The sequence below is a fragment of the Periplaneta americana genome, chromosome 2 (assembly GCF_040183065.1).
Source record: "Periplaneta americana isolate PAMFEO1 chromosome 2, P.americana_PAMFEO1_priV1, whole genome shotgun sequence".
Classification (NCBI taxonomy): Eukaryota; Metazoa; Arthropoda; class Insecta; order Blattodea; family Blattidae; genus Periplaneta; species Periplaneta americana.
The window spans coordinates 218,069,934-218,097,834 of NC_091118.1; the positions used below are offsets into that span (position 1 = coordinate 218,069,934).

Sequence of the window (27,901 nt, forward strand, 5' to 3'; positions counted from 1 at the left end):
CACGTGGGGGTCAGATTGCTCCAGTCAGAGTTTGGACAGCATGTTCGAACCCCGACAGAACTCACAACTTCCAGGAGCCTGGTGTCGCCTTTCTATTTCCAGTTTCAGATTTCTGACCAGCCTCATGGGCTAGTGGTCAGAGTTTCTGAGGTACCGGGTTCGATTACTGTTCAGAGCATAGGGACTTTTCCCTTAAAGGGAACTGTTCCTGTGTTCGTCCATAGTCTGCAATTTAGGGTAAGTCTAGATTTAAGACCTCTCCAGGTTCTACATAATCATGGTCATCAGGGAAAACCTAACGTCTGCTTCAACCTCAAACATAAGCCACTATGAGGAGAGAAGGCCAAAATGTCGAAAGACAATCTGATGGCAATTGGGGGGTGGGGGGGGAATTCAGATTTGACTCGCACTACTATTGCAAGGAATATTCGTGTGTGTGTGTGTGTGCGCGGTTTTTTATGTCTATGTAGAAAAATGTTACAAAGTAGGTAGCGATGTTTTCGTAATGTGCTCTTACTTATTCTTTGTATCTTTACCTATAAAAGGGAAATACAACGTGTTAATGCTTACTCCCAAAAAATAAGACAACTTTTTAGCTCTTAATCACTGAAAAGTAATCCAATGGAACCAAACTTATATTATGAAAGAAAGAGATTGAGCTGGCAAACAAGGAACAGAGTATTTAAAAAAATAGGAATAAAGGAAACAGCGTGTAATGGTTATCATTCTCACTTTTCATTCGTGAGATCAGAGGTTCGATCCCAGGGACCATCCCAATACTCATTATAGGTCGTGCAAGGAACGATTACCGAAAAGCAGTAGTGGCATTATTGTCTGGATGTAGGCATGCCGAGGGAACGAGAGGAGTTCTGCCTCTTCCTACATCGCCTGTGGAAATAAAGAGAAAAACCCCACGAGAATTAAACGCGCAACATATGTTTATGAATAAAATAATGATACTCCATGAGGGGAACGCTCCATCACTACCTATAATAAAATTAACACACTTGGAAGAAGACACGTATTCACATGCAGTGGAACTGAAACCAAAACCGTAATTAATTATCATAATGCAAGACTGGTTTTATCGATGTCGTTTCTCTTCCAACTGTACTCTTGAATATCATTCAAATTATTTCGTAACTTTCCCTGTCTCCAGCTCTTCCTTATCATATTGTTTCATTCGCATTCCTACCGTCGGTAATCCCTGCTTGCGAGACCTATACCTTCTCATGTATCACGTTACTCTCAGCATTAGGCCTGCCACCTGTTCAACAGAATAGCGCACTCAGAAAACCTGTACGATGGTAAACCAATGTAATATGGAAAATGCCAGTGCAAAAAAAGAGGGAGGGAATAAAAGAAAAGGGAAAAGACAATCAAAGAAGGCAAGAGGAAGTGAAAAGAACGACAGAAGGGAAAAGAGGAAGAAAAAAAGAAAAAAAAAATTAAATGGAAAACAAAATAAAAAATGGGATGACGTCGAAAGAAAGAAAGAAAGAAAGAAAGAAATAACAAGAGGAAAAACAAAAGAAAATCAGAAACATAATAAATAATGAAGAGAAGGGGAGGGGAGAGAGAGGTAGGGGGAGAGGGGAAGGTGTGAGGGAGAGAGAGAGGGTAGGGGTAAGAAGAGAAAGAGAGAGACAAGGGCAAAAATAGAAAGGAAAGCAGAAAGAGGACAATATATATTGCACACAATGCTCAAGCACAGTACAAGCACGCACACACACCATCTGCATATCAAAATGTGTATGAATATGTTTCAAAGTTATCCTTTCCTGGATATCACGTTAAAATTTAAAATATTAGGTTTTGGTATCTGATGAGTGGAAAGTAATTTAGTGGAGGAAGAAGTCTTCAAGAAGTTTTCTTTGAATCATCGATTTCCTTTCGCAAACGAACAAGAATTACACTTATTGTATTAGAAATGCTTAATTTTATAATGGAAGTCAACGAATATCCACTACACTATCATTAATCAGCAATGAAAATAGATCCAAAGGAATGTTGCCTTCAGCTGCTTTTAGCATTTTTCACTTATTCCCAATCTCTTCAGATACTGGGTACTGTAATGTTACGATTGAAGTGTCTGCGAAACTAAGCAAAATACAGAAGGAACAAAACAATCGGTATGACTGTCGAGAGACAATTCCAATGCAGAAGGTTATTACCATAGGCGGAGTTTTTTTCTATTAACATTAGAAAATATTGAATTCAAAAGATCTTTTTTGCTTTTCTTTATGATTAAGTTTCTGTGCTTAAATTGATGAATTAATGTCTTCAGATCATGTGTCTGGACTATAATATTTATTTTAAGTTTCTGAATGTATAAGAATTCTATACATCATTTGAGGAATGGAAGCACTGTAATGTTTTTTTTTTTGTAACAGCCTATACTCATGTGTTAGAAGTCTGCAGGTGTTCAGGCCGCCACTTGGAGAAACATGCTGCACAACAATGCAGAAAAAAGAAAAGTGATCCCGGTATAATGTGTAAACTTAAAGACGAGATTACATAAAATAATTAGAATTTACATTTCATATAATATTTTCAGGAAGGTAAGCTCCATATAAAAAAGTTTCTGTTAGCACTGTTACGTAGTTTTATTGATGTATGCACGTGTTTCTGTACGAGAGAGAAAAAGAGGGAGATTGTTTTAAGTTCTGCCCTATTAAGGCCAGCTCCCACTTGGCGGAATCGAACCGAATCGAATCGAAACAAAAAGTGTGCTGCCGCTCACATCTAGCGGAATCGAACTGAACAGTACTTTTGTGTTTTGTCTTACAAAAGAGAATAATTCTACACAAGATTTATTAATTTTTCTTCGTTCATATTACATTGTGATTTTTGTATACATACTATTTCAGCAATAACTTTCAATAGTAAACAAATTAAGCCGCCAAGAATGGATGTGGTTCATTTGTTTTTTCACGAAGGCTTCACGAGAACTTACGATCATACCCGAAACAAGAAATTCTATTCCGGCAGTGGAATAAATATTCTAGCTCATGAATTCCATTCTGTTTGATTCGATGCGCCGCTTTCTGGTATTTTCCATTTAAGTACATTGTGAAGAGAAATGTTGTCGATTCGATTCTGCTAAGTGGGAGCGGGCTTTTATAATTTGTAGTAGGCCTACAGTTCAAGTCTATACAACTTGGTTTGAAACATCAAGGATATGTATGTAAGAAACATGGCCTCGAAAGTACCTTTATTAAATGCTCATACACTGTACCACAGTCAAGCTATATATAACGGGGGAGGAGATAAATGATGTCTCCCATAACTCCATTATATGGGCAGTTTATGGTTTTGCTTTTCCCCCCAAGGAAATGGTTCTCTCTCCACATATGGGTATTACTATGAGATGAAGACATTTCATGTTCCGTTTTTGGAAAAGTTGACCGTCCACTAACTAAACCAAAAAAATTACATTTGAAACTTTTATACCGATACGTATTTTATCGCATTTGTTATAATCAGCGTTATTTCTCCAGCTAGAACACAATACTGTTATGTGTGAAATAATTCTCTTGCCAGAACGCCGTTCTAGAATCTTTTCTGCACCACAAATGTTGGTGGGTATCATCATATACGGTAAATATTTTGGTTTTAACACATAATTCAATTTTATCACCCATAATTATCTAATAATTATTATACCGGTATTATGACTATATATATATATATAATCTTTAACAGGAGCCATTCTTTCACTAATGTGCATGCGTCTACATAATTCATGTGAATTGTAACTGTGATCACTATTTTATATTATCACTTTACTGTTGTTTATTGGTTATAAAATATGTATTTTGATGCCAACTGTAACCCCAATATACCTCAGGGTGAAATAGGGTTTATGAAATTGGATAATATATATATATATATATATATATATATATATTGTTTCCAGAAAAACTAGTTGTGATTGGTAAGTGCTACTTAGTCCTTGTTCTTGCACCTCCTCATACTAGACCCAATTCTTCATAACTATCAGTACGTCAACATAACTTAATTTTTTTGTCACTAAGGATGTTAGAAATGGTGGACGGGGTTCTTCATCTCACTTCTCACGTTCCAGACGTTGTCATGAAGTGCATGGTGTTATATCAATAGGACACAGAGAAATATATAACCATGGAACAAAGGGAAGGGCAGATTATGTAGAAGTGTTCTAGCTGGTCCTACAATAAGTATTACAATGAAAAACTCGGAAGAAGGCAATACAACATTTTTCCCAAATCCACAGTCTGAAGTTCTTATGAACACCTACATGTTGTTCATGGTAAGTGAGTCAGTGCTATTGCAGTATGACGTAACAGGCAAGCTAATAGGAAGTGTAGCAAGTTATTCAGCTGTGGTTATTTCTTTCTAAAATAACATTAAAATTAAAATGATCTACTTCACCGTTACTTCTCTAGGGTCGTTGCTCTTTGTAGTCACGAATTAAAAACAATCCAATAAACGAAAAAGAGACAAGTTGATCAATGTATCGGTCTTGACCATAACTAGAATTCCTTTACACAAGCTGCAGCATGATTGTAACTTGTACGTTTGTGCCATCAAAGGTCAGTGTCGTTAGTGCCACTAGTCTGTTACAGTGGACTAGCTAAACACTTCAGATAAAATATGGCCAATGCTATCTACACGTGTTAGTGACACTTATATCTAATGATCTGTTAAATTTGTTTCATTAATAACTTTTTAACCTTACTGTGTTGATATTGAAACTTTTACAGTATTTTACCTTAATGACTAGTTTTGGCAGGAATGTACGCCATCTTCAGATTGCTAGTCAGGTGTTGTGCTTTCTTTTGGTTGGTGTCTCGGTGGGGTGTGTTTATGATTGGTAGTATTGTGTCGAAAAAGATGTGCATTCTGAAATTCAGTTGAGGGCTGAGAATGTGTTATGCATGTGTTTTTGTATGTCTATAAATTTCGTATTGTTCCCAGTATTTAGTTTCTAACTTTTCAGTTCAATGTGTAGAATTTCCATGTTGATGTGGTTGTGGTTGGAGTTAGTGAAATATTCTGTGTATGTGGGAAGTATTGTGTGATATGCTCCTTGTATAATGTACGAAAATATCTCTCAGTCTGTCCAATATAGAATTCGTTACAACTATTGCCTGTAAATTTGTAAACACCTGTCGGATCGTACTTGTTTGTGTTCTGTATACAATGTTGTATTTTTTATGGAAGGTACTTGACTTCGTCATTCACCTATGAAGCCAGTTACCCTACTGACAGAGCTGTTCCTCAGGTTGTGTCATAGGGCTTCACCTGCAATGAGATGGGATTATTGGAGATTTGTTGAGATGACACAGGGGAATCGGAGCTCCTGGAGAAACTCCAGTGTTACCTTGACCAATACAAGTTATAATTTTAGTTTCCTGTTAGAAGATGCTATCTTGTGTGTGTTTTTGCTTTTATATGTTAGTGTGATGTGCTTCTTCGTTATTGTCAGACCATCGGGTCCATGCCCCTTCAGCGCTGTCGTCATTCTTGGAAAAGTTAACGCCTCTACTCACCCCAGTCCACCCGTTTCTCTCCCACTACGTCAAACAGCAGGCCACGAACCTTGCCAAATAGCAGAGGCATATACTGGTTAAAGGGTTTGGGCTACCGCTGACCCTATTATTACACAAAATATATCTAACAATTACTTTAATTTTAATTACTATGGTAAAACTAATAATACAAAATTATTACATTATGTTATATTATAAACTTTTTCTTTTGTAATTTCCTTGGGCTACCGCCGGTAGCCCCGGTAGCCCGCAAAATACGCCCCTGCCAAATAGGGATGTTGCCCAACTTCCATCAAACAGTGTCATGTCTCTTGAATATTGCTTATAATAATGTAAGGTTAATTATTACTTACTCGTAATTTAATTTAAGTAGGTCTAATGACGCTGATTGACTTATGCAAAATGCTATTACTTGCTTAATAATATTTCTTTCGCCACTCCGTGCTACAGTATTCATGTTGAGTTGACAACACTGGACTGCAAGTGCAAATAAACTGTCCCGCAAGAAGGCTCAAAATTGTGAGTAGTGGGGGAGAGAAAGAGAGAGAGGGGTAGAAAAGAGAGAAATAGGAATACAGGGGGAGAAATGAATTGCCGAGGCTGAAAAGGAATTAAGGTTCAGTTTGCATATCTTACGGGGACACAGATCCGATGGTCGGACTATATCTTGTGCTTCTTTGTTTCTTATCATTGTGTCTCTTTTTTGTATTGTCAGTTGTGTTGGAGTAATATCAGTCCTCTTGTGCAATGAATTTGATTGTGTGCACTCTTTGTTACAGTCTTGTTGGTTCATTAGTCTGTGTATCATGGCTCAAATGCTGCATGTCTGTAATATGTTGGGTGATTACAGGTGTGTTAACGTGGTTGTGGGTTTCCTATTAGTTTTGAATTTACGTTTCTTGTCTATCTTTGTTTATCAGGTACTCATCTGGGGGGGGGACCTCGTACTGCCCACCTACCAGCATTGGATTGACAAATGCCATCCAGGCCAGGAGCAATAATCGCATACACAGGATGGGGGTGATGTGACTGTGCGGAGTGAAGGGACAACAGAATACACTGAAGCATATTGTAATTAAGTGCTGGTTAATTAGACAATTAAGGTGGAAGTCTGCATAATTTGGCAACAGCGCATCTCCAGCTCACCTACGAATACACACGAACTCAAGTCTGAATAACAGCATTTCGTCCCTTAGTCACTGCAGCAGACTTCTTAATGGCAAGAAATAATGATAATGTTAATGATTTTATTTCATTTGTAAGAAAACCGTTCATTTTATTTAAAAACTGCAGAGGGATAAATCATTCCTTATCAGTTTCCCTAATGGTAAGAGTAACAATCAGAATCGAATGGATAGCATTTATTGAGCAATACAGTATTAACATTTAGGGGAAAATTATTTTTTCTACGAAAAGTATTCAATTGGGACTAACATGGCATTCCAATTTTTTGTACTAAGCTCAGAGTCATATTACTTTAACTCCGTATAATGGGCTACTGAGTGTCTAAATGCGTGCAAGACTAGCTAGATGCCAGTTCTGAGCCACTCGGTGATCATGATCAGTGTCGAGTTATGTTGTTCGGTCCTCTTTGTCCAAGCCTACAATAATTCATTCTTTACCGGTGCCCTCATTCTCCCTGGGAGATCGTACAACAGAATTTAAAGCTCTTGTGGACTTGAGAGTGCACATTTCATATGCCAAACTGTGTGGGTCAAGTTTAACTTTGTTCCTTGGTAGAATAACTTCACAATTCTGAACGAACTTTACAATTTTAGACTTAATTACGGTGTGTGCAGTATTAATAACAATTTTTAACTATAATCACATCATTTAAACTTACAAGCTCGCAGTTCCGTGTTTATGATAAAATACAGCGTTGCCACAGTGACATTAGCTCTTTAACCTAGAGAAGCTGTTCAAGGCAGAATTTATGGTTCACAAAGAGGCCACTGCTCACCGCTACGTCATCCATCGTCATTAACTTCAACAGTGCAGAAAGAGCAAAACAAGCCAACTGCGTAGAGTTGGCAGTGATGTTTGGGATCAGAAAATAAGCATCACTTTCCTTAATTGAAAAGGGCAGCAACTCGTCTCTTCTCATGCTCTTACTATACATTATCAGGATGATCTATCATTTTAATCAGTTATAACTTCGAAACAAGAAACAGCAAACTCGTGAATTCACTTCTGAAGTAACTAGACTTGCCTCTCTCTCTCATTTCACAGCAAATGCTGGAAGTATCCTCCACCTCCATGCAAACAGACATTCGCTATGTTCTTAACTTTATTCCTGATGTTTTCTCAGAGCTGAGAAGTGTGCAGTTATCATCCTTTATGTTAGGTCCGGTGATCTCAATGTCAAATATGTGGATGTAAACCTCAGCCTTCGCCATCTCATCCAAGAAAATGAGGCCAATCATTCTTATGGCACCAGATCCAACCTTTTCAGGATGTAATTGCGTTTTGTGGATAACATGAGGATTTTCGTCAGCCCACTATCTGCTCTTGCGGGAATTGATGTAGCCTGTCAAGCAAAATCTTGCTTCATTTAGAAATCATATTATGGAGAGAATCTCTGAACTGGCAACATCACTTTCTCTTTTCCTCGTCTGGTTCTTTCATTTACTCCGACATGTGCCATAACTGCTTGTCTCCCGGTGTCGAACTTCATGTGATTCTGAGGCACTGCAGGCCTACCTCTGAACGGTTTTGCCCAATTTTCTTGCCATGACAGAATTGTTGGCTTGCTTGGAAAACACACACATCAAACACCACAGAATATGTAAAGCAATGAGTTTTAACCACCTAACAACTACATAGGCGATAATGGACAGTCAACATTCATGCCCAACCGTGATTCTCCCAGAGCCATTCAATTTCAATTTCACACTGACTTCCGCAAGGATGTTATAACTGATTAAAATCGCACAAGTTTTTATATGAATCACTCTGTATAATTCAGTTCGAAATCATAAATGCACATTGTTCAGATTTTATGATTTATTATTTAACTATATGTTCTGAATATTATGTTATTTATGTAACTTTTAAAATGTTATTCAGTAATATAACATCACAGTTTAGTGTATCATTATTCATTTCTGCATTTAGTGAGTCAGATTTTAATTATCACATTAAGTTAATGTTTCGCGTAATTATATTTCAGTTATTTAGAGTAATACTTGCCTGATGGACGCTGCAAGTCAGAGTTTAGGAGAAGATAATAAGTTTAACAGGAAGAATAAGAGCCATTAGTACAGTATTAGGCTATGACAGCAAACAGACTTAGCACTCTGTGCAGCTAAGTTCAAGACAACATAGTAACTACCAGAAGCTTTGTGTGCCTGCCTGCCTGCCTGCCTGAGTGCACACCATGCATGTTACATCACTACTCAGGTATCAGTTCTAAGGTGCATTGTGGGAGTCTAATGCTTTCTAAGATGCAAATAATTTCTCTTAGAACAATTTTTGTTTACATTTTTGTTTTTACTCACAGAAATATGAGTCCTTGTCCAATTTTTCTGATTTTCCCCCAGATGTGTTAGCTGTGGAAAAGAAATAGTTTTGGCATAAGAAAATAAAGTACAAAGAGTGTAGTAAATAAAAAAATGATTGTGCAGTTTTGTGGATTCCAGATTAAATGTGGCCCGTGGCTGAAAGATAAATTTAAAATAAATAAATTAAAAGGTGATAAAAGTAAATATACAATAGAATCTTAACTATTCAAGAAGGGAATTCCCGTTTGTATACTTATAAGCATTTTAAACAAAATTATGGCAATAAAGAAAATGTATACACACTCTGAAGCAAATGTAAATATATCTGTCAGTCCAAATGAAACATGATCTTTTCCATAAAACGTACATTCATCTACAATGAAAATTAAATAATTTTATGTATTAAATTCATGATAACTGCGCATTGTCAAAACGATTCTGTTAGCCTTTTCTTGACAAAGGAACACACAGACAATAGCCTGTCTTCATGAGGAAAATTATAATTGCAAGCTGGTTTCTGCAAATATGAAGCTAATTTCTTCAAATACTAGGAGAAAATAAATAATCGAAGTCATAATATAATTCTGCTGTAACGTTTGCATTACAGTGACAACATCGCTAATTATGATCACAACGGAGCACTGAGAATGATGATGTTGATGTTGGCACTCACGTTAAATGCTGCTAGTCACTTTATACAATTTTGTCTCTTGCTGCCAAACTCTAAACAGTGTCCATTCCTCCCTCCTAAGTCTTTATTTGAAATTCTTTGCATCAGTTTCTCAAAACAAAACTAAAGGATTAGATTTCCTTGTTAGTATGACTGTGTCGATAGTGTTTCAGTCAGAAAATTTAAAAATGGAAATGATCTTCACTGCAATACAAATGAGTTGCACTTAAACCGAGACTTCCCATATTTCATTTTTTACAGATTTTTATTGAATAATCAAAAGTAGAATTTATCTATCATGATGTGCTAATATCTGAGAAGTAATCTGTAACATTCTTATAGTTATGAGATTATACACAAACACGAGGGAATATAGTTTCCCCAAAAAAAATTAAGACAATTCTGACTTTACAGTATGTCATTTTCATGATAAAAATTGCCTGAAATTTCATCAGTACGAATCTGCTAGAGTGCTACGTCCATTGACAGAATAAAAAAACAGAAACCTCTGCAGGCTAATTCATGCATTTCGCATAACATAACATTCACATCCAAACTGAATGAAACATCAATATACGACACAAATCCCTACAACTGAAGCCAACATTCGGGCTACAGCCAGAGAAATTAATAGTTTCAGAATTGGTCGGAAGGTCATTATATTCCTTCTTGCACAGAACAATTGACACGTATTTCACATGTGCAGAATGAATGACTGACATCATGACGAAATGAAGGTTAGCAGAATTTTCGTGATATTTATTTATTTTTAGAGGTTATTTTACAATGCTTGAACAACATCTTAGGTTATTTAGCATCTGAATGAGATGAAGGTGATAATGCTGGTGAAATGAGTCCGAGGTCCAGCATCGAAAGTTACCCAGCATTTGCTCATATTGGTTGAGGGAAAACCCCCGAAAAACCTCAATCAGGTAACTTGCCCCAACCAGGAATCGAACCCGTGCCACCTGGTTTTGCGGCCAGACGCGCTAACCGTTACTCCATAGGTGTGGACTATATATATAATTTAATTTAATATTAATTGAGAATTTTCGTCCTCATACGTAGGTACTAAAAAGTTAAGATGAAAAGATTCAGTGAAAATGTGAATGTGATGAATTTACCATAACCTAAGGAAGAATGAAAAACTGATTTTTATGAGAAACGTTGCTAAGTGAAGGCAGTAGCAAGGCCCTAATCAATATATTCTCAGGCCAGTTATGTGAATTCTTAGGAAGAGTAGAGGACTTATAACACGATTCTTGTAACAGTGTTAATATCATTCAAGAGACAAATCACTTTACTGTGAATTCAAATAAAACAAACATTCGTTTCCTGTAGAACTGGCACATGGGCTACATATAAAGGTGTACGTATTTTATACCGGTAATTCACAAAAGTAAGGCACAATTTAATTTATAAACTGTACTGCTTAAAGAAGACTAAATAATGTTGCACGAATTCGTAAGAAACAGCTATTTACGTATTGTAATTGTTTCTAATATCACGTAGATATATATTAAAAGTACTGGTGGTTTGTAATGCGATTATGTTACTTGTACTGTGAAAGTACAGGCGGAGATACAGCCAATGTCGAAGTGATATAGGCTACAGACTCTCTCTTGCATTAAGTATAAATTAAGTAATTCTAAGGAGTTATAATTTATTTGCAAATTAATATACAAATCAATGTTTACGTAAACGTTATGTTTCTAAGTATAGGCATTCATTACGCGATTTGTTTTTTTTTATAATAGGCCTACGGATGAGAAAGAATTTGGACAAGCCTGGAACATTTTTTGAGAGAGTTCATTCAGTTCACTTTATGTGACAATGAGTTCCTTTTTAAAAGTACGGTACCAGTATAGAACAAAGTGGAAGCAAACTTATTAGTAAGAATGAGGAACCTGCTAATACTGCAGATAATAGTGCATCTGCAATGACATCCAACCTATAACTATGTAATGATACAAATGGCGAAGTGGACAAATATGAAGCATCCTACAGTTCTCTAGTTCACACAAGGATATTAGGATCTTGTTAACAAAAATCGACAATATTTCACTGATTAAATTACCAACTTCTTTACCGTTTTAATATCTTGCTTGACTAATTTCGAAGCCTTGTCCAATGGACAACGAAGCACAAGACTTCGAAAGTAGTCAAGCAAGGTAAATGCTAAATATTAACACGGTAATGAAGTTGATAATTTAATCAGTGATATTTAAGTGTTAAAAGTGTATATAGAAAAATGAACGACAATATTTATTTGATATTGGTACGACTGACATTTCAGTCAGCTAGATAGGCTATAGGTTTCAGAGAGCATAATGAATGTTTATTTTTACATTGTCAATGTATATGGAGGCCCATGTATTTGTCTTTTATGCATGTAGGGACATTATATGCTCATGATAAAAATAAGTATTTGTGAATTAGTTTAGTTTATCATCCTATAAACACAGGGCAGGGCAAGTCAGTGGACAGGAGGCCCCTAATATTCTTACTAAACGAACTCTGATTAGCATTTCAATTATCTGTAGCAAGAAAGGAATGTACATGCTGAGAGTATATTCTCACCTCATACAGAAAAATAGTAGCCTATCTTTTCTCCTCCATTTTTGTATCACCTTGAATTAGGTTAAATTCACAAATTATTTCGCATAGAGATGCCCTAACTTTTGAAAAATAAATTATCAACTAGCAGCAGAATTTTGTAGATAATTTCTCTGAACGATCGTTTTTGTAAGCATCCAATCTATATTATTTCATATCAATCAAGAAAATCGTTTGAGCCAGTTTTGAGGTAATTTCCATTTTATTTTGTTTTTAGTAAAGATTATTATATTTCATGTAGGCAGCCGAACAAGTATCGAATTTGTACTTGGGCCAGGAGGAATTGCAATACATTTTGAAAATGCCACGCAATACTGCTTATCAACGTAACAAGAAATAGCGAAATTATACATTTTGATTACACACCTTTAACACTTTGTATCACTTAAGAATTTAGTTATTCTTAAGAAATAGCGAAAATCTCAACAGAAGACAAGAGTAGGCTGCTATGTGAAAAGAAATCGAACAACCGAAAATCACCAGCAGCGAGTGAAGCAAAGGGACCTACTTCACTTATAGACGAATACGAACAATATCAGTCCAGTGACTTAAGACACAGATAGGTGGAAAGCCATTTTTCAGTTATCAGACACTTCCGTGAGAACTTGAAATGGACTTCCTACAGCAACAGTATATTTTCTCTCTACAATTCGCATGAGCACACCAAACGGCACTCATTGTCACTCTGTGGTATCGAAGTTGGTTGGTGAAACAAATGACACACAGGGATAAACTAACAATTTCATTAATGAGCAAGTTCTTGAATTAGGGGGGATAAAGATTAAGAGTAAATGAGATGTGCAGTAAATCAAGTATGAAAAACAGTATTATCTGACAATCACATTAGAGTTGTATAGGCGTATATGACAAGTAAGTAGAATAATTGATTCTCTAAACGTAACTATGTATTTTAATGGAGATGTTTAACTTTACTGTTTTATGTATTTAAGTTATCTTATTACTTCTGTGATATTATAGCTGTATTTACAACAAAATATAATTCAATGGAAATCTTCTACTTAGAGCAAAGAATAACACGACAATGAAACATTTTAATAAGTGCAATTTTATATTTTACAATATTACACATCTATGCTGAAATAACAAGCTAAAATGTAGGTAAAATTTAATATTATTAAGAAGATTATGGATATAAAAATTATAAATAAATTTATTATGAATTAAAAGACCTTAAATCAGTGTACAAGGGTATCTAATATGTAATATTTTGATTATTAAAATATTTCCGATTTTCGCCCACTTCAACTGTTGCCACTTCAATAAAATAAGGCAAACATAAATTTACAATATAATGCAATGGTCAGCTGAACATGTGAGACATCTTCCCAACAGGAAGGTAATACACAACTCATGGCTGGATCTTATTAACCTCTCTAATAGATTTTAAGTAAAGAAAAGAAAAAAGAGAGAATGGGGGAGGGATACTATTGTAACCACATTCTGCCACTCCATAGCAATATTTTACCATAACCACATTCTGCCACTCTGTAGTAATTTTTGATTATGATAGTATAAACTGTTATCAATAATACATGGAGGTTCGATCATCAAACTACTCACACTGCTCGGCGTGTTCCGGTGGAGTCACGGAACGCTTGCTCAACCATTTCCAGTTAGGATTCCCTGTTCTCACCAGGAAGTGACGGAATTCTGCTTCCGGCGTGGGGAACTCATGTTCTGAATCATAATGGTACTTGCAATATGTCCTGTAAATGTAAGTAAACAGTTCACCATTAGAAGAATCAGAAGTGTACATAAAAGTCATTCAAAATATATTACTGGAAACGTGACATTAGGAATATCTGCTGCAGCATCAGGATTGGTACTAGCAGTAAGAATGTAAAGTGAATAGTCTGTAAAAAAAATAGTAGAGCACATTTCTCATGAAATGTTGTATAGCAGTTCACAATCTTCTGCTACACCTGAAGTCATGTCATTACCGGCACAGTGTTATCCATACACAACTTCCTTCGATAAGCCAAAGAGGTGAACCACCACAAAGTGGTTGGGAAAAAAGTTCAAATTTTAGTTGCCTGACTGCTTTAAGGTCAGGTTGTAGTGATTTTCTCAAAGCAGGTAATCTTACCTGGAGAAGCCCGAGACTTTAATCTTTGTGTCTCCAGTAAACTGTGAAGCTTTGTCCTTTTGACCATGGTCGATAACAATGGGCCCATGTCATCTCGCTTATGAAAAGACTTTGCAACAGATCCTTTCCATCTAGACTGTGTATCTATACACCGATCGTGTACTTCTGTAAGCTGTCCTGGTACCCCTTGTTACTACAGTACAGTACAGTACAGAACATGGCTATCGGACGCTTAATGGCAAGACTGCCGGCATCTCCTTCTGTGAACTCAGTGCCACAACATTCCGAACTGTGGGCAGATCAGTCCTGAGTCACGCTGCAGTGCAGTGTTGTGCAATGGTTAGATATCGTAGTGCAAGAAGTAGTGCGGCAGCACAAGGCAAAATTTTAGATTTCCTAACAGCCAAAGTAATAAAGCAACTAATCCACTCCCTCCAGAAGAACGGGAATTAAGTCCATTAGTGCAGACGAACTGACGCGTGTAAATGACTAATGATAGTTCTTGTGCATCACACTTTCAGTTCTGTGAGAAGGTTGAGCACCGAATTTATTAATAAATTTATTTATGTAATGTGTATGGAGGGGAAAGCCAGCTAAGCATTGTGGCACCACGAGTTCATAGAAGGAGAAGATTCTCACTGCAGTTAGCGGCACGTGAGGAATAAGAACGTATATCTGAGCAAGTCGGCACCAAGAATCTTTATGAACAAATAAACATTATGGCAAATGAATTTTCCAAATTAAGGAACGAACTAATTGTTCCAGTAGCAAAAATTTAGGTTAAAATATTTACAGCAGCATTGTTAAAGCAATAATACTCTGACAGCACTTACCATTCAGGGTGAATTTTCCAACTATCTCCTTGGAAATACTGTGAAGCATTTGTTCCTGCAAATAATAATATAGTCAGTATTAAGATTTCGATATTGTAAGATAATGCAGCAGATCTAACTACTGACGGTACACCTTATCCTCTCCTGGAGGCTTTAGCATGTTTGCTGTACGGGTATGAAACATCCTCATAATATTATTCACTGCTTTCACTTGTTTGAGTACCCAAAAATAACAGTTGTCATGTAAACGACACTAGACTCACTTTCCATTGAAGTCTGCAGGCTCTGCTGTGTTGCCGTCTCACTGCAGATGAAAGAAGGAAGCACACAAGGCAGTAGGATCCCTGTTACACGCAAATTTGCTTAAAAACGTTTAAATACAAAAGGAGGAGCTGCAGCCAAAGTGAATTATGCATTCTACACAAACAGATGGTAAAGTGGAGACAAGACAAAATGGCAGGACTCTTGTCTGGGTCAAAATCAAAGTTCTAAAGTGCAGTACATGCGTCATGTGGGTCGAGGATGCCATCTGCAGTCTGGTGGATAGAACTCTGGTCTCATATGCAGAATACTGAGGTTCAAACCCTGCTGGGATTTTTTTTATTTTATAATTTTTCATTCCCAGTGATTTATAGTTTCTAAGTTTGTAGGTACTATTGGTCTGTAAAAATTTAACGAAATTCATTTTTTTTTATATCTCAGTTACTACAAAAGCTGAATGAAAAAACTTTTCATACTTAATATTACACTTTATAGACTTATTAATAAAAAATTTTAGACAATTTAATACTGAAGGTTACAATTAAGAAAAAAAAATTTCCTGAAGGAATAGGTTAAAGATCCTACACTATGTTGTTAGAACATTCCAGTAAAGGAATCGTGCAGATATTTAATTAATTGTATACTTACGTTGTAAAAAAATATGCAATTTGATATTATTTTGACAGGTATTTTAATATTCTGAATAGCATTTTATAAAAATTTTAAGTCTGGAGTTACTTAGTTATGGAAAATTAAAATGTCAAGTAAAACCACAGAAATTTTTAAAAGGCAAATAATCATGGGTGGTGAACACATATGCTTTCCTACCGCTAACATTGCATTCAAGTGGTCTCATACACACTGTTCCTAAGAAACCGGAGACATCTGAAATGACGCTGCAAGTTGCGAAATTACTTTGGAATTATGGGGAGAAACACATAAAGGTTAATGTGAAGCCGCTGATGGCACAAATATTTTTTTTTTTTATCCAATGCCACCAGGTTGTCTTTTCGACATTTCTGGTCTTCTCTCCTGGCCGTGGCTTAGTTGTAACCCACTTCTGAGGTTGGGGCGCCTGGAAGGCGGAGTTACATTACCCCAATGATGTGATAGGATGATTATGATAATGTGGTGCACAAATATAAATACTCTTCTAAGGAAAAGGCATAGGATTAAATTCATGTTTGAAAAAAAGTCGAGAACGATCGAGGATATGAAGCAATAGCAGCCGGTGAGGCCAACTGCAACTAGTTGGAGTGACTCCAACAGAAAATATTTATTCATCATATCAATTATTACTGTTGTTATATTATTATCATTATTACTATATTATAATTATTATTAATATTATTATTATTATTATTATCATTATTATTATTATTATTAATGAAAAATAATGTCACTCACCAAATAAGTTGTTATGCTGTTAGTTTGTTTCAGTGATTGTTTGAGTGTGGTGAAGGAACTCATATTATGCTAAGCTGAAGTATGTGTTGAAATTCCCTTGGAAATACTTTTCAGATAGCTGAAGCTCTCACTATCTTTCTTTTCTTTTTATTTTTTCCTTTGACAGCAACAAACAAGGCCATCACATTGCCACTGATCCATTTATGTCGCCCATACTAGGATGCAATAGAAATTCGAGTTTTAAGATTATCTGTCAGAAAAATTGTCAGCGATGGCGTACATATCTCGATAGGCTATATCTTTATTTAAAACTTTCTATCTTTCAACACCATTTCTTCTCGAAAAAGGACACTCTAACAATGAATTAACAACATCATTATTTCTCACATCTGTTTCTATTTATATTTTCCCGAAACACATAACAACATTGGACCACACTAACTACTGCATTACGAAGTACAATAGTAAAACACCCTCGCTTATTGTTGTGTGTTCTTTCTGTGCACAGTTCTGCGTGCTCCTCCAGGAACCTGCAAATCTGTTTAACAGAAGCTTCGCTTTTCCCACAGTATGTATCAACTCTCTCAATTGTGTTATTTTGATCAGTTTCTGCTCCTCTTAACTTCACAGCAATTCAATAAATTCACAATCATAGCTCGCTCATCACTGTGGGTTAATGTATTTGATTTTCACTGAGCAGGTGTCATTTCTCTCGACGTTACAGGAATTGGTTCGCTGATGTTTCATTCTTCCACAGCCATATTGTCAACTGCTATTCTCGTATGTTATAAATAATTGGAAGCCAAATCGTAATACCAAAACTATAGACCCGTGTTATTACAATTTCTCTCGCACATTTACACAAATCACAATCCCAATCACAATACCATAGAAGAGAGCCAAATTTTTCAACACCATACGAGATCCGTAAATGAAAGACAAGAGATAAACTATCTGTACAGAAGTAGACATCTCAACATTGGAGAAACGTAGACTGGAAGCAAAAAGCAACAGCAAATATTATTAGCCTGTCTTGTAGGCTTACTTCTAACGTTCCTCAAGTTGTAAGGCACACACAGCACTGCTATAACAGAAAGATACCGTTCACACTATTTGATAAAGCTTACAAAAAGGACGGTTTTCAATGTGGATTCGGTAATGAAGCTAATCGCGGAATTTGATCCTTTTTCTAGCAAAATTCACTGAACTTCATGAAAACAAAGGAGAATGGAGCAATCACATCTTTCCTTTCAAACATTTAAAGAGTTCATAATTATCTACTATGGCTGAAGGTGTGGTGACGTACATAATAATAATAATAATAATAATAATAATAATAATAATAACAGGATAACAGGTAGAGTTTGGAATTGAACGGGTTACATCAGCTTCTTGTCTATGCGGATGACGTGAATATGTTAGGAGAAAATCCACAAACGATTAGGGAAAACACGGGAATTTTACTTGAAGCAAGTAACGCGATCGGTTTGGAAGTAAATCCCGAAAAGACAAAGTCAATGATTATGTCTCGTGACCAGAATATTGTACCAAATGGAAATATAAAAATTGGAGATTTATCCTTCAAAGAGGTGGAAAAATTCAAATATCTTGGAGCAACAGTAACAAATATAAATGACACTCGGGAGGAAATTAAACACAGAATAAATACGGGAAATGCATGTTATTATTCCGTTGAGAAGCTTTTATCATCTAATCTGCTGTCAAAAAATCTGAAAGTTAGAATTTATAAAAGAGTTATATTACCGGTTGTTCTGTATGGTTGTGAAACTTGGACTCTCACTCTGAGAGAGGAACATAGGTTAAGGGTGTTTGAGAATAAGGTGCTTAGGAAAATATTTGGGGCTAAGTGGGATGAAGTTACAGGAGAATGGAGAAAGTTACACAACGCAGAACTGCACACATTGTATTCTTCACCTGACATAATTAGAAACATTAAATCCAGACGTTTGAGATAGGCAGGGCATGTAGCACGTATGGCCGAATCCAGAAATGCATATAGAGTGTTAGTTGGGAGACTGGAGGGAAAAAGACCTTTGGGGAGGCCGAGACGTAGATGGGAGGATAATATTAAAATGGATTTGAGGGAGGTGGGATATGATGATAGAGACTGGATTAATCTTGCACAGGATAGGGACCGATGGCAGACTTATGTGAGGGCGGCAATGAACCTTCGGGTTCCTTAAAAGCCATTTGTAAGTAATAATAATAATAATAATAATAATAATAATAATAATAATAATATTAGCAGTCAATAGACGTGTGTATAGTACAAGTTTCTGACATTGTCAAAATCTCAAAATTGAACATTGGAATTATACAAAATAATTAAGAATAAGAACTACAGTAGAATTCCTCGTATCCGGCAACTGTGGAACGAAGCCAATACCGGATAACTGATTTGCAGGATAATTGGAAAATACGTTTATAGGTTATGTAAAAACATACTGTACTGCACGAACATTTTTTTTTCCATGTTCAAATTTAGTAATTTCCATATAGATATTTAAAAATAAAGTTTCTAAATACGTACAATGTTTATTTTTGGTACTGAATATGGTAATTACATTAATCAGTACATAAGATTACGGTAACTTAATACATAATAGCGTAAAAAATACTAAGAGTTTTCGTAACCTTATGACAATTTTAAATGGCGGCCATGTGACCTGAAGAGCAGTGTAGCCAATGTCGCAACTATGAAGACGAAGTAACCCTCGATGATTCGAACCTCTTTAACATATCTCTAATATCTGCTTGTTTAAATATAGGTATTATGACTCGAATGAAACTTTTACGTGCTGTAGAAACGGAGAATTTCACACTTCCCTATTTAGATTCATCCAACACCCTCTCGAAATGGGCGAGTTCAAGTGGTAAATTTAAAGATATTGTGAATTTTATTAGTAACAACAATGTAATTTATTCCTCACAACAATAATTCTTTTCTACAATTCGCCTTAAAAGCTCTCGGCAACAATTGGAATTTTCACTCAACACAGTATTCGTTATAGCACTCCACTGACGACAATGACAATTTACTTGGACTAGTACGAACAACAATGAACTGTTAATCTTAACTAATATTTACGAAGCACTATTTACAAATCAGAACTATCAGTTCTCAGTTCACAGTTCTTCTATCTCAGTCACTGGAGTTCACAGTATCTCGAACCACAGACCTTCAGAGACAGTTCACTGTACTCGAACTCAGGTCCCTCCAACTGCGGTTTACTGCATTCGAACTCAGGTCCCTCCAACTGCGGTCCACTAACGCGAACTCAGGCCTTCGGATGCTGACGCAGATGCGGATGCACACTCGAGTCGAACTCCGGCACACAAGTCTGGCTTGCTTGCTTGCTCTGGCTTACTCACTGACTGAATAACTGAAAACTCGAAACTGCTGTCGTTCCTTCGCGTCCGTAATTTATAACCACAGCGACGTAGCCTCGAAGGTTCCACGCGTCTCTAGAGATGGCACTCCAGAAAAATCCCGAGCCCTCTCCTCTCTACCAGCACCAGATGCGCGCGCACTCTCTCTCCACTCTCTCGCCGCGTTGGCCCTTTTCCCCTCTCCGCCGCGCGCCATCCCAAAGTGCTCCGCGCGATCTTCTCTCTTGCGGGACGCTGGTCGTGAGTTCGAATCTCACGTCGCTGTCACAATATCGTATCTGCGAATTGTTTGCCGGTTATTTGGGTGCCGGATACAAGGGATTTTACTCTACAATGAACTCCACACAGACTGAAATTATACAGCTTAGCAATAACATTTAAATTATACAACCTGAAAATAACGGAGATTACAATTATCTACAGATAGAATGCAATTAAAAAAAAATGAGAACAACAAAGTTTACTGTAACTACTCATAAATAGAAATTATACAGAAAAATTGAATAATAGCAATTACAACGAACTTAACTGAAGTTATACATTACGGCTGAAAATAATAATAATAATAATAATAATAATAATAATAATAATAATAATAATAATAATAATAATAACAATAACAACAACAAAAATAATGATAGCACTGTCAATGTTGAAAGGATTAAGCCAATTGTAGAAGTAGTTCTATGTTATATCACAGACCTTTTTGGCCCCTGAAATAGAATTCACTTCCATTCATTGCCTACTAGACAGGGTGACAGCCAAGTTGTCACTTTCGTACAAATATTTGAAATTTAAAGTACTCCAAACTACAATATTTTTAACACAAAATAAATTAATCGGCCACCAGCAGCTCACTTAAACCTTAAATGCTCAAACTATGTTTTAACAATAATGGTAGTAGGACTTTACAAGAAATGACATTCTTCAAAAGCATGTGATACTGAACATGTAAAATGTACATGTGTGGGTGCAGTGTTCTCGCTTTCCTAACAGATTATTTCCCATTCCCATTTCCGTAAACGTTTCTTCTAACATGTGTGATGACGTAGTGTGCGCAAAAATGCTGCAAAGTTGTGAATTTCTTTGTAATTGTTAATTTGTGCAATTATTCAACAAAGAATTGAAGTGAAAACATATTTTGGACAATTTAGGAAACTCAGTTTACAAGAACAGATTATTGCTATACAAAAAGGAAGGTCAAGTCCAAAACAACCTGGTCTTAATTAAACATGTAGGCTAATTTATAGCATGTTTCATTCAAGATGTCATTTTATGCTGTTAACATCTATCCTCCTATTAAGAAATATGCAGGAGTCGCCACTGGATGAGGGGCATTGTTGCTGATACACGGATAGGAATCACATCTGGACATCATTTCCCAGGTGAAGATGACAGTTATCACTTTATAATTTTATCTCTGCTTTGTATGGAGTGTGCATTATATGTGGCAAAAACATGGACATTATGACGAAGTGAAGAGAAGCGACTAGAACCATTTGAAATGTGGATATGGAGAAGGATGGAGCATGTGAAATGGACAGAGTAAGAAATGAAGTTGTGTTGGAAAGAGTGGGTGAAGAAAGAATGATGCGGAAATTGATCAGGAAGGAAAAAAAGAAATTGTCTGGGTCACTCACTGAGAAGAAACTGTCTACTGAAGGATGCACTGGAAGAAATGGTGAATGGGAGAAGAGTTTGGGGCAGAAGAAGATATTAAATGATAGAAGACATTGAGATATATGAGGGACTAAGAGGAAGAGAGAAAATAGGGAAGATTGGAGAATGTTAGGTTTGCAGTGAAAGACCTGCCATTGGGCAGAACACTATGTATGTATGTATGTATGTATGTATGTATGTATGTATGTATGTATGTATGTATGTAGTTTTCTAAAGTAACACAACTTTTAATCTAACAGATCTACTGCATTTCACATACTCAATCATTCTCGACTTTTTTCAAACATGAATTGTAATCCTATGTTCTTTCCTTAGAAGAGTTATTTATACAACTGTAGCACGACACATTATAGCTTATGGGAGCAATGCATAGACTGCCAGAAAATGCGACGCCTGTAGAATTACAGCAGCAGAGAGAGACGTGGTGAGATAGGATCTCAAGAGAAATGAGGATATCTTGAGAGAATTAAGGATTGAACTGGTTTTCGAGTGCATTTGAAAATTAAGAAAAAATTGGAGGGACAACAAAGAAAAAATGGACAAAGGAAGAATCCCTAAGATGATCCTAGAGTAGGATTCCCAGACATATTGAAAAAAAAATACGGGACACTTATCAGTTATCACTGAGTATGCACACCCATCAAATACGCCAATCTTTCAAAGTGTGTGTGTGTGTAGTAAAGTTTACTACAAAAACACTTTACTCTAAGGGTAAAAAAACAAATAGTAAACAAAAATGTTGTTGTTGTCTAGAGCATATGTTAAGGAGCATATCTGCATTAAGTTTAAGCTTCTTTATGTAAGTTGCCTTCAAATTGCTTTTATTGCTATTACAGAAATCGCTACAAACTACACTACTCAAGTGACAATATTCTTATAAATCAATCTGCTTTGGCCTTGCAATATTTCTCTGAAAAATGAATTTCACTTAACATGGAATCATGTCATGAAAAGTAACACAATCATCACTGAAAAATGATTTTACAACAAGCATTGATTTTACTGTTCTTACAGACAATTTATTTTTCTCATCACTCCATAGAGCGTTCATGTGAAAAAATAATTTTTCAACACACGCATTTGTTCCAGAGATATACATAATGAACTCCACTACCCTCTTCAAATTTGAGAGTTCTCCTTCACTATTTTTAAAAACATCCACCCAGACTTCATCTAAACATCTAAAGGCGAGTGATGGCAACTCACAACAATATTGCTTCATAACAGTCGCCTGCAATGATGAAGTGTGATGTTAGCAATTTGTAATATAGAATAGACATTGTAATTTTTCAGTTTTTTCTCAGTTTAGAACTCTAAAATACGGGACGGAAAGCTGTCCTGAATACTTTTCTCGGGACAACAGGACGCATTAGTGAAAAATGGGACGATCCCACATTTTAGGGATGTCTGGGAACCCTATCCTAGAGAGAAGAGATCTGGAGATGACATGAGACTATAATGGATCTGTTGGTCTGTACTTGGCTGGATGATGACAACAACAACAACAACAACAACAACAACAACAACAACAATAACAACAACAACAACAGAGTTTCTAGATACCGATGAGAAAAATTAACATTACTGTAACACAATAATTGAATCCCCCCCCCCCCGGAATAAGAGTATAAGTGCATAGGCAAACCATGCACCACACACCCTTATTGGGGGTATTCACATACTGTCATAATTACCGTCGTTGTAGAGCCGGCGGATTTCCAGCTGAGCATGGACTGCAGTGAGGCCGTAGTGGTCGGGCAGAGCCACCACCAGTGTGAATGGAGTGTTATCGATGCCTGTGTAGTAATAGTGCCGCTTCATGCACGAGGCCCGTTTCTGAAAAATGTGCATTATCACTCTTTCACATTACCATTCGCCCATATGAAAAATTATATAAAAAGTGCACTTAATTTCCAATTTCTTATGCTAAGACACTACGATACCAATCAGAAATACACAAACTCAATAATAAGTTTTGGAACGTGATACAACAAATTTTTATGAGAAACTAAAAGCTATATTATGTCCATCACTCAAAAATAATGTATACCGAATCCATAAACTTAATACTTAAGACTTTCAAGCACTAATGCTTCTGATATATCCGTGAAATACTCTAGAACTGTAGAATAGCAAGTTCCGAAACTGAACAAAATCTTACATTTCATATGGTATGCACTCATTGTGAAGTAACTGCAAATGAAATAGTGCAGTCACAACGTTATTCTGTTTAATCAGAACTGCCTCTTTATTCAGTTACGAATCACGAAATCAGTGTACACACGGATATCAAACAACATCGACAACTTTTGAAAGAAGATGCGCTTTACTTTAAATATGATCCCTGGCTTAAGAAGGACATCAGCAAGTCAAGACTGCAGAGACACAGAATTTTCAGTCACCATTATGGGAACAAATTGAACAAATGTATCAGGAATACCTCATTGAATGCTTATTCCGTGAAAAATATGAAATGTACGAAGATGGATATCACAGGTGAAATTTTCAGAATTCGTACAGCATTGAACATTAATTGGTTGTATACATGCTCTATAAAAACTTATGAAATAGCATTTTTAAAATTAAATGCTAAATTATTTAGTACCGGTATTATGAATATCATGCGATGCAATTAAAATTATGTCACAGTCTATCTTCCATGTATTTAGCTTTAGGTTTCATACTATTCTTTATTTCTACAACTAATAAAAGTAGGTAAATATGAAACGTAAATAGCAAATAGCATTCTCACACTCTACGCGGGGTGTGTGTGTGTGTGTGTGTGTGTGTGTGTGTGTGTGTGTGTGTGCGTGTGTGTGTGTGTACATATTAGCAATGTTTAAGCTTAGAACGAAAATTATCCACTGCTTTATCAACTTATCTTGTGAATTTTTGTGTGCAAAGAGTTAAGCCTATTTCTATGAGTTCGTGCAGTGTTGCATTTCGTTAACATCTGGAAGTACAAGTGTGAAGTGACATTGTTATTGTTAATGGTGTACAAATTGTAGTTATACAAAACCCTCCAAATGTACTCTCATTTAGCAAGGTGATGCTTACCATGTCATCATAATGATATTTCACTTCTAAAGTCGTGGCACCGGTGGTCTGGTTAATAACATTGTGCCGGAACTGGAACATAAGAAACTGTTTAAGACACACAATCTCACCTTTTCCTATCTATTAGTCTCCCTTGAGGGGAAGGGCATGGGCTGGGGACAACCCTCGCATGTAGGCCACTTGGATGGGCCCATTGTATTACTCACAATGGAATGGTATGCATGCCCTAAGGCCCCCCCCCCCGCGCTACAGATTTGCCTGTGGGCTGCTTCGAACTCCCCTACAGCCTATAGAATTCCATTAGCTTTCTGTGTAGACATCACTGTGGTCCCTTAACCCCGGTCCCACAAGCCCAGATGAGAGTCCAAGGTACATAGCACTACCACCAGCAACTAATGACCACATATAGTGACACTGTTTTATTATGCAGCAGGGTTTTCATTTTCCACATTGCCCACACAGCTAGTGTGTTTCCAGCCTGCTTCCACTGATGAACGCCGTGCCATACAGTGACAGTTGCGAGCTAGTTTAACATCTGCACTCGTATGTGAAGGTTGAATTACTCGTGTTGTGTTGCGTGTGTGTGTGTTCGACGTTGCTACAATGCGATTTCATTACATGAACGTGTGTATATGCTTACTACGTACAGAAAATCTTGAGCGAGAACACGACAGACCTTCCGTAACAAATTTCCAGACAGACCTGTGCCTAATGCCACTGCAATAAGAAGGTTAGCCAAAAAATTCAAACAGACAGGTTCAGAAAATAATCGTAAAATACAGAGGAGGAGACATGCCTTATAGAAGAAAAATTAGACGAGATAGGACAGAGACCAGAGCACAGCCCGCAAAAATCTCTTAAGCGTTTCACGCAGGAAACAGAAGTTAGTTACGAGTCAGCTCGTCAACAACAAAATTACTTCAATTAAAGCCATACAGAATTCCGGTATTTCGAAAATTAAATGAACAAGATCCCAATAAGAGGTTGCATTTTTGTAATTTGATTTTATAGAAAGTAAATTCTGAGGAAACGAATGCAACATTAATTTATTTTTCTGATGAGGCCTATTTTCATTTAAATGGACACGTATCCTCACAAAACCATCGGCATTACAGTCAGGAGAAACCCAATCTTGTACTCGAAACACCTTTGTACGGTGAAAAAATAGGCGTGCGGTGTGCAATGAATGGACACAGAATTAATGACCCTATTTTCACTCAGGGCACAATTACCAGTGAGTGTTATGTGAATGAGATCGTTGATGAACTGATTTATGGAGAATGTACATCATTATATTTCCAACAAGACTCTGCCACTGCTCATACTGCCAAAGGATTGCGTCAAATTTTTGGAAGAAGAATTATCAGTAAAAAGTTTTGGGCCCTCAAAGTCCAGATTTAACACCATGCGATTTCTATCTATGGGGGCACTTAAAAATAAGGTTTATGCAAAAAACCTGCATACAATGAATGAGCTTAAAGACTATATAGGAGCTGAAATCGAATAAATCAGTGAAGCAAAACTTCTTAAAGTAATTAACAATTTCTTAAGAAGATGTCAACAGTGTGTAGCAGTTGGTGGGGGACATTTTCAACACCTACTTTGAACTGGGTAAGTACAAATTCCTATACTAAATGTTTCAGTGCCGGCAGATAGGGTGGTCGCTTGGCCGCAGATAAGCTACTAGCGGCGGACGACAATAAAATGAAAACCGCACGGCTGAACAAAACAGTGTCACTGTACTATGGGGTACAAGTTCGGTGGTAATTCTACATCAGAGCAGGCCCGAAATATGGGAAAGAAACAGAGATGATGATGAGGATGAAAGAGGGGAAGTGCAATTATGACGATGAAATGTATCCGAGGTTTAACGCCAAATGTTATCCAGCAATTCTGCTTCAACTGACGAGAAAACCTTGGAAAAAACCTCAACCAGGTAACTTTTGATCCTCGGCCCATTCATTTCACAGCCAGACTTGCTAACAGTTACTACATAGTGGTGGACTCGTCTTGCCCTATGATTTATTCTACAATTCGTAACTAGGTACTTCTAATAATACATTAAATAAATTATATTACCACGGAAGACAGTTTGTAATGATAATAAGTGCATAGTTCTATAATTATAATAAGTGCATAGTTTCATAATGATAATAAGTGCATAGTTTTATAATAAGTGCATAGATTTATAATGATAATAAGTGCAGTTTTATAATAAGTGCATAGTTTTATAATTATAATAAGTGCATAGTGCATAGTTTTATAATTATAATAAGTGCATAGTTTTATAATGATAAGTTCATAGTATTATGATGATAATAAGTGCATAAATTTATAATGATAATAAGTATATAGTTTTATAATGATAATAAGTGCATAGTTTCATAATGATAAGTGCATAATTTTATATTAATAAGTGCATAGTTTCATAATGATAAGTGCATAATTTTATAATGATAATAAGTGTATACTTTCATAATGATAATAAGTGTATAGTTTCATAATGATAATAAGTGCATAATTTTATTGTTAATATTTGCTGAAAATATTAACGAATCTTTCTTGCATTACCTTCTAGAAAATATTTCAACATGTTTATGTTCCTTGCTAGGTCAGTTAACTATTTCTGAGTGCTAGTTTTAATAATATTGCATGTGGTGGCTGCGTGGGCCAGACCTGTTATCCAGGCGTTTCGGGTTCAAGTCCCAGTAAGACCTTGGACTTTTCATTGAAAAATCCATAGTGACACTTCAGGCAGACAAGGTCGAAATTAAGAGTTTTCCTCGGAGTACTCCCATTTCGTCAACATTTCTATCTACCATTAT

At 36.3% G+C, this 27,901-nt stretch overlaps 1 protein-coding gene across 10 annotated transcripts in view; it reads right to left on the reverse strand.

Annotated features, from left to right (window-relative positions):
- stj (voltage-dependent calcium channel subunit straightjacket) overlaps positions 1–27,901 on the reverse strand; it is a 170,434-nt gene that overhangs the window by 56,509 nt on the left and 86,024 nt on the right. For 8 of the 10 annotated variants that reach the window (XR_011331078.1, XR_011331076.1, XR_011331075.1 and 5 more), the window contains 5 exons: positions 25,077–25,148; positions 23,714–23,855; positions 15,261–15,315; positions 13,902–14,047; positions 9,032–9,082 (listed from right to left, as the gene is read on the reverse strand). Coding sequence is in view for 4 of the 10 variants with exons in the window: in XM_069819578.1 (XP_069675679.1) it covers positions 9,032–9,082; positions 13,902–14,047; positions 15,261–15,315; positions 23,714–23,855; positions 25,077–25,148 (466 nt within the window). In the remaining 6 variants the exon portion in view is untranslated. The remainder of the gene's footprint in view (positions 1–9,031; positions 9,083–13,901; positions 14,048–15,260; positions 15,316–23,713; positions 23,856–25,076; positions 25,149–27,901) is intronic. The other 2 variants (XR_011331079.1, XR_011331077.1) reach the window with 1 other exon arrangement.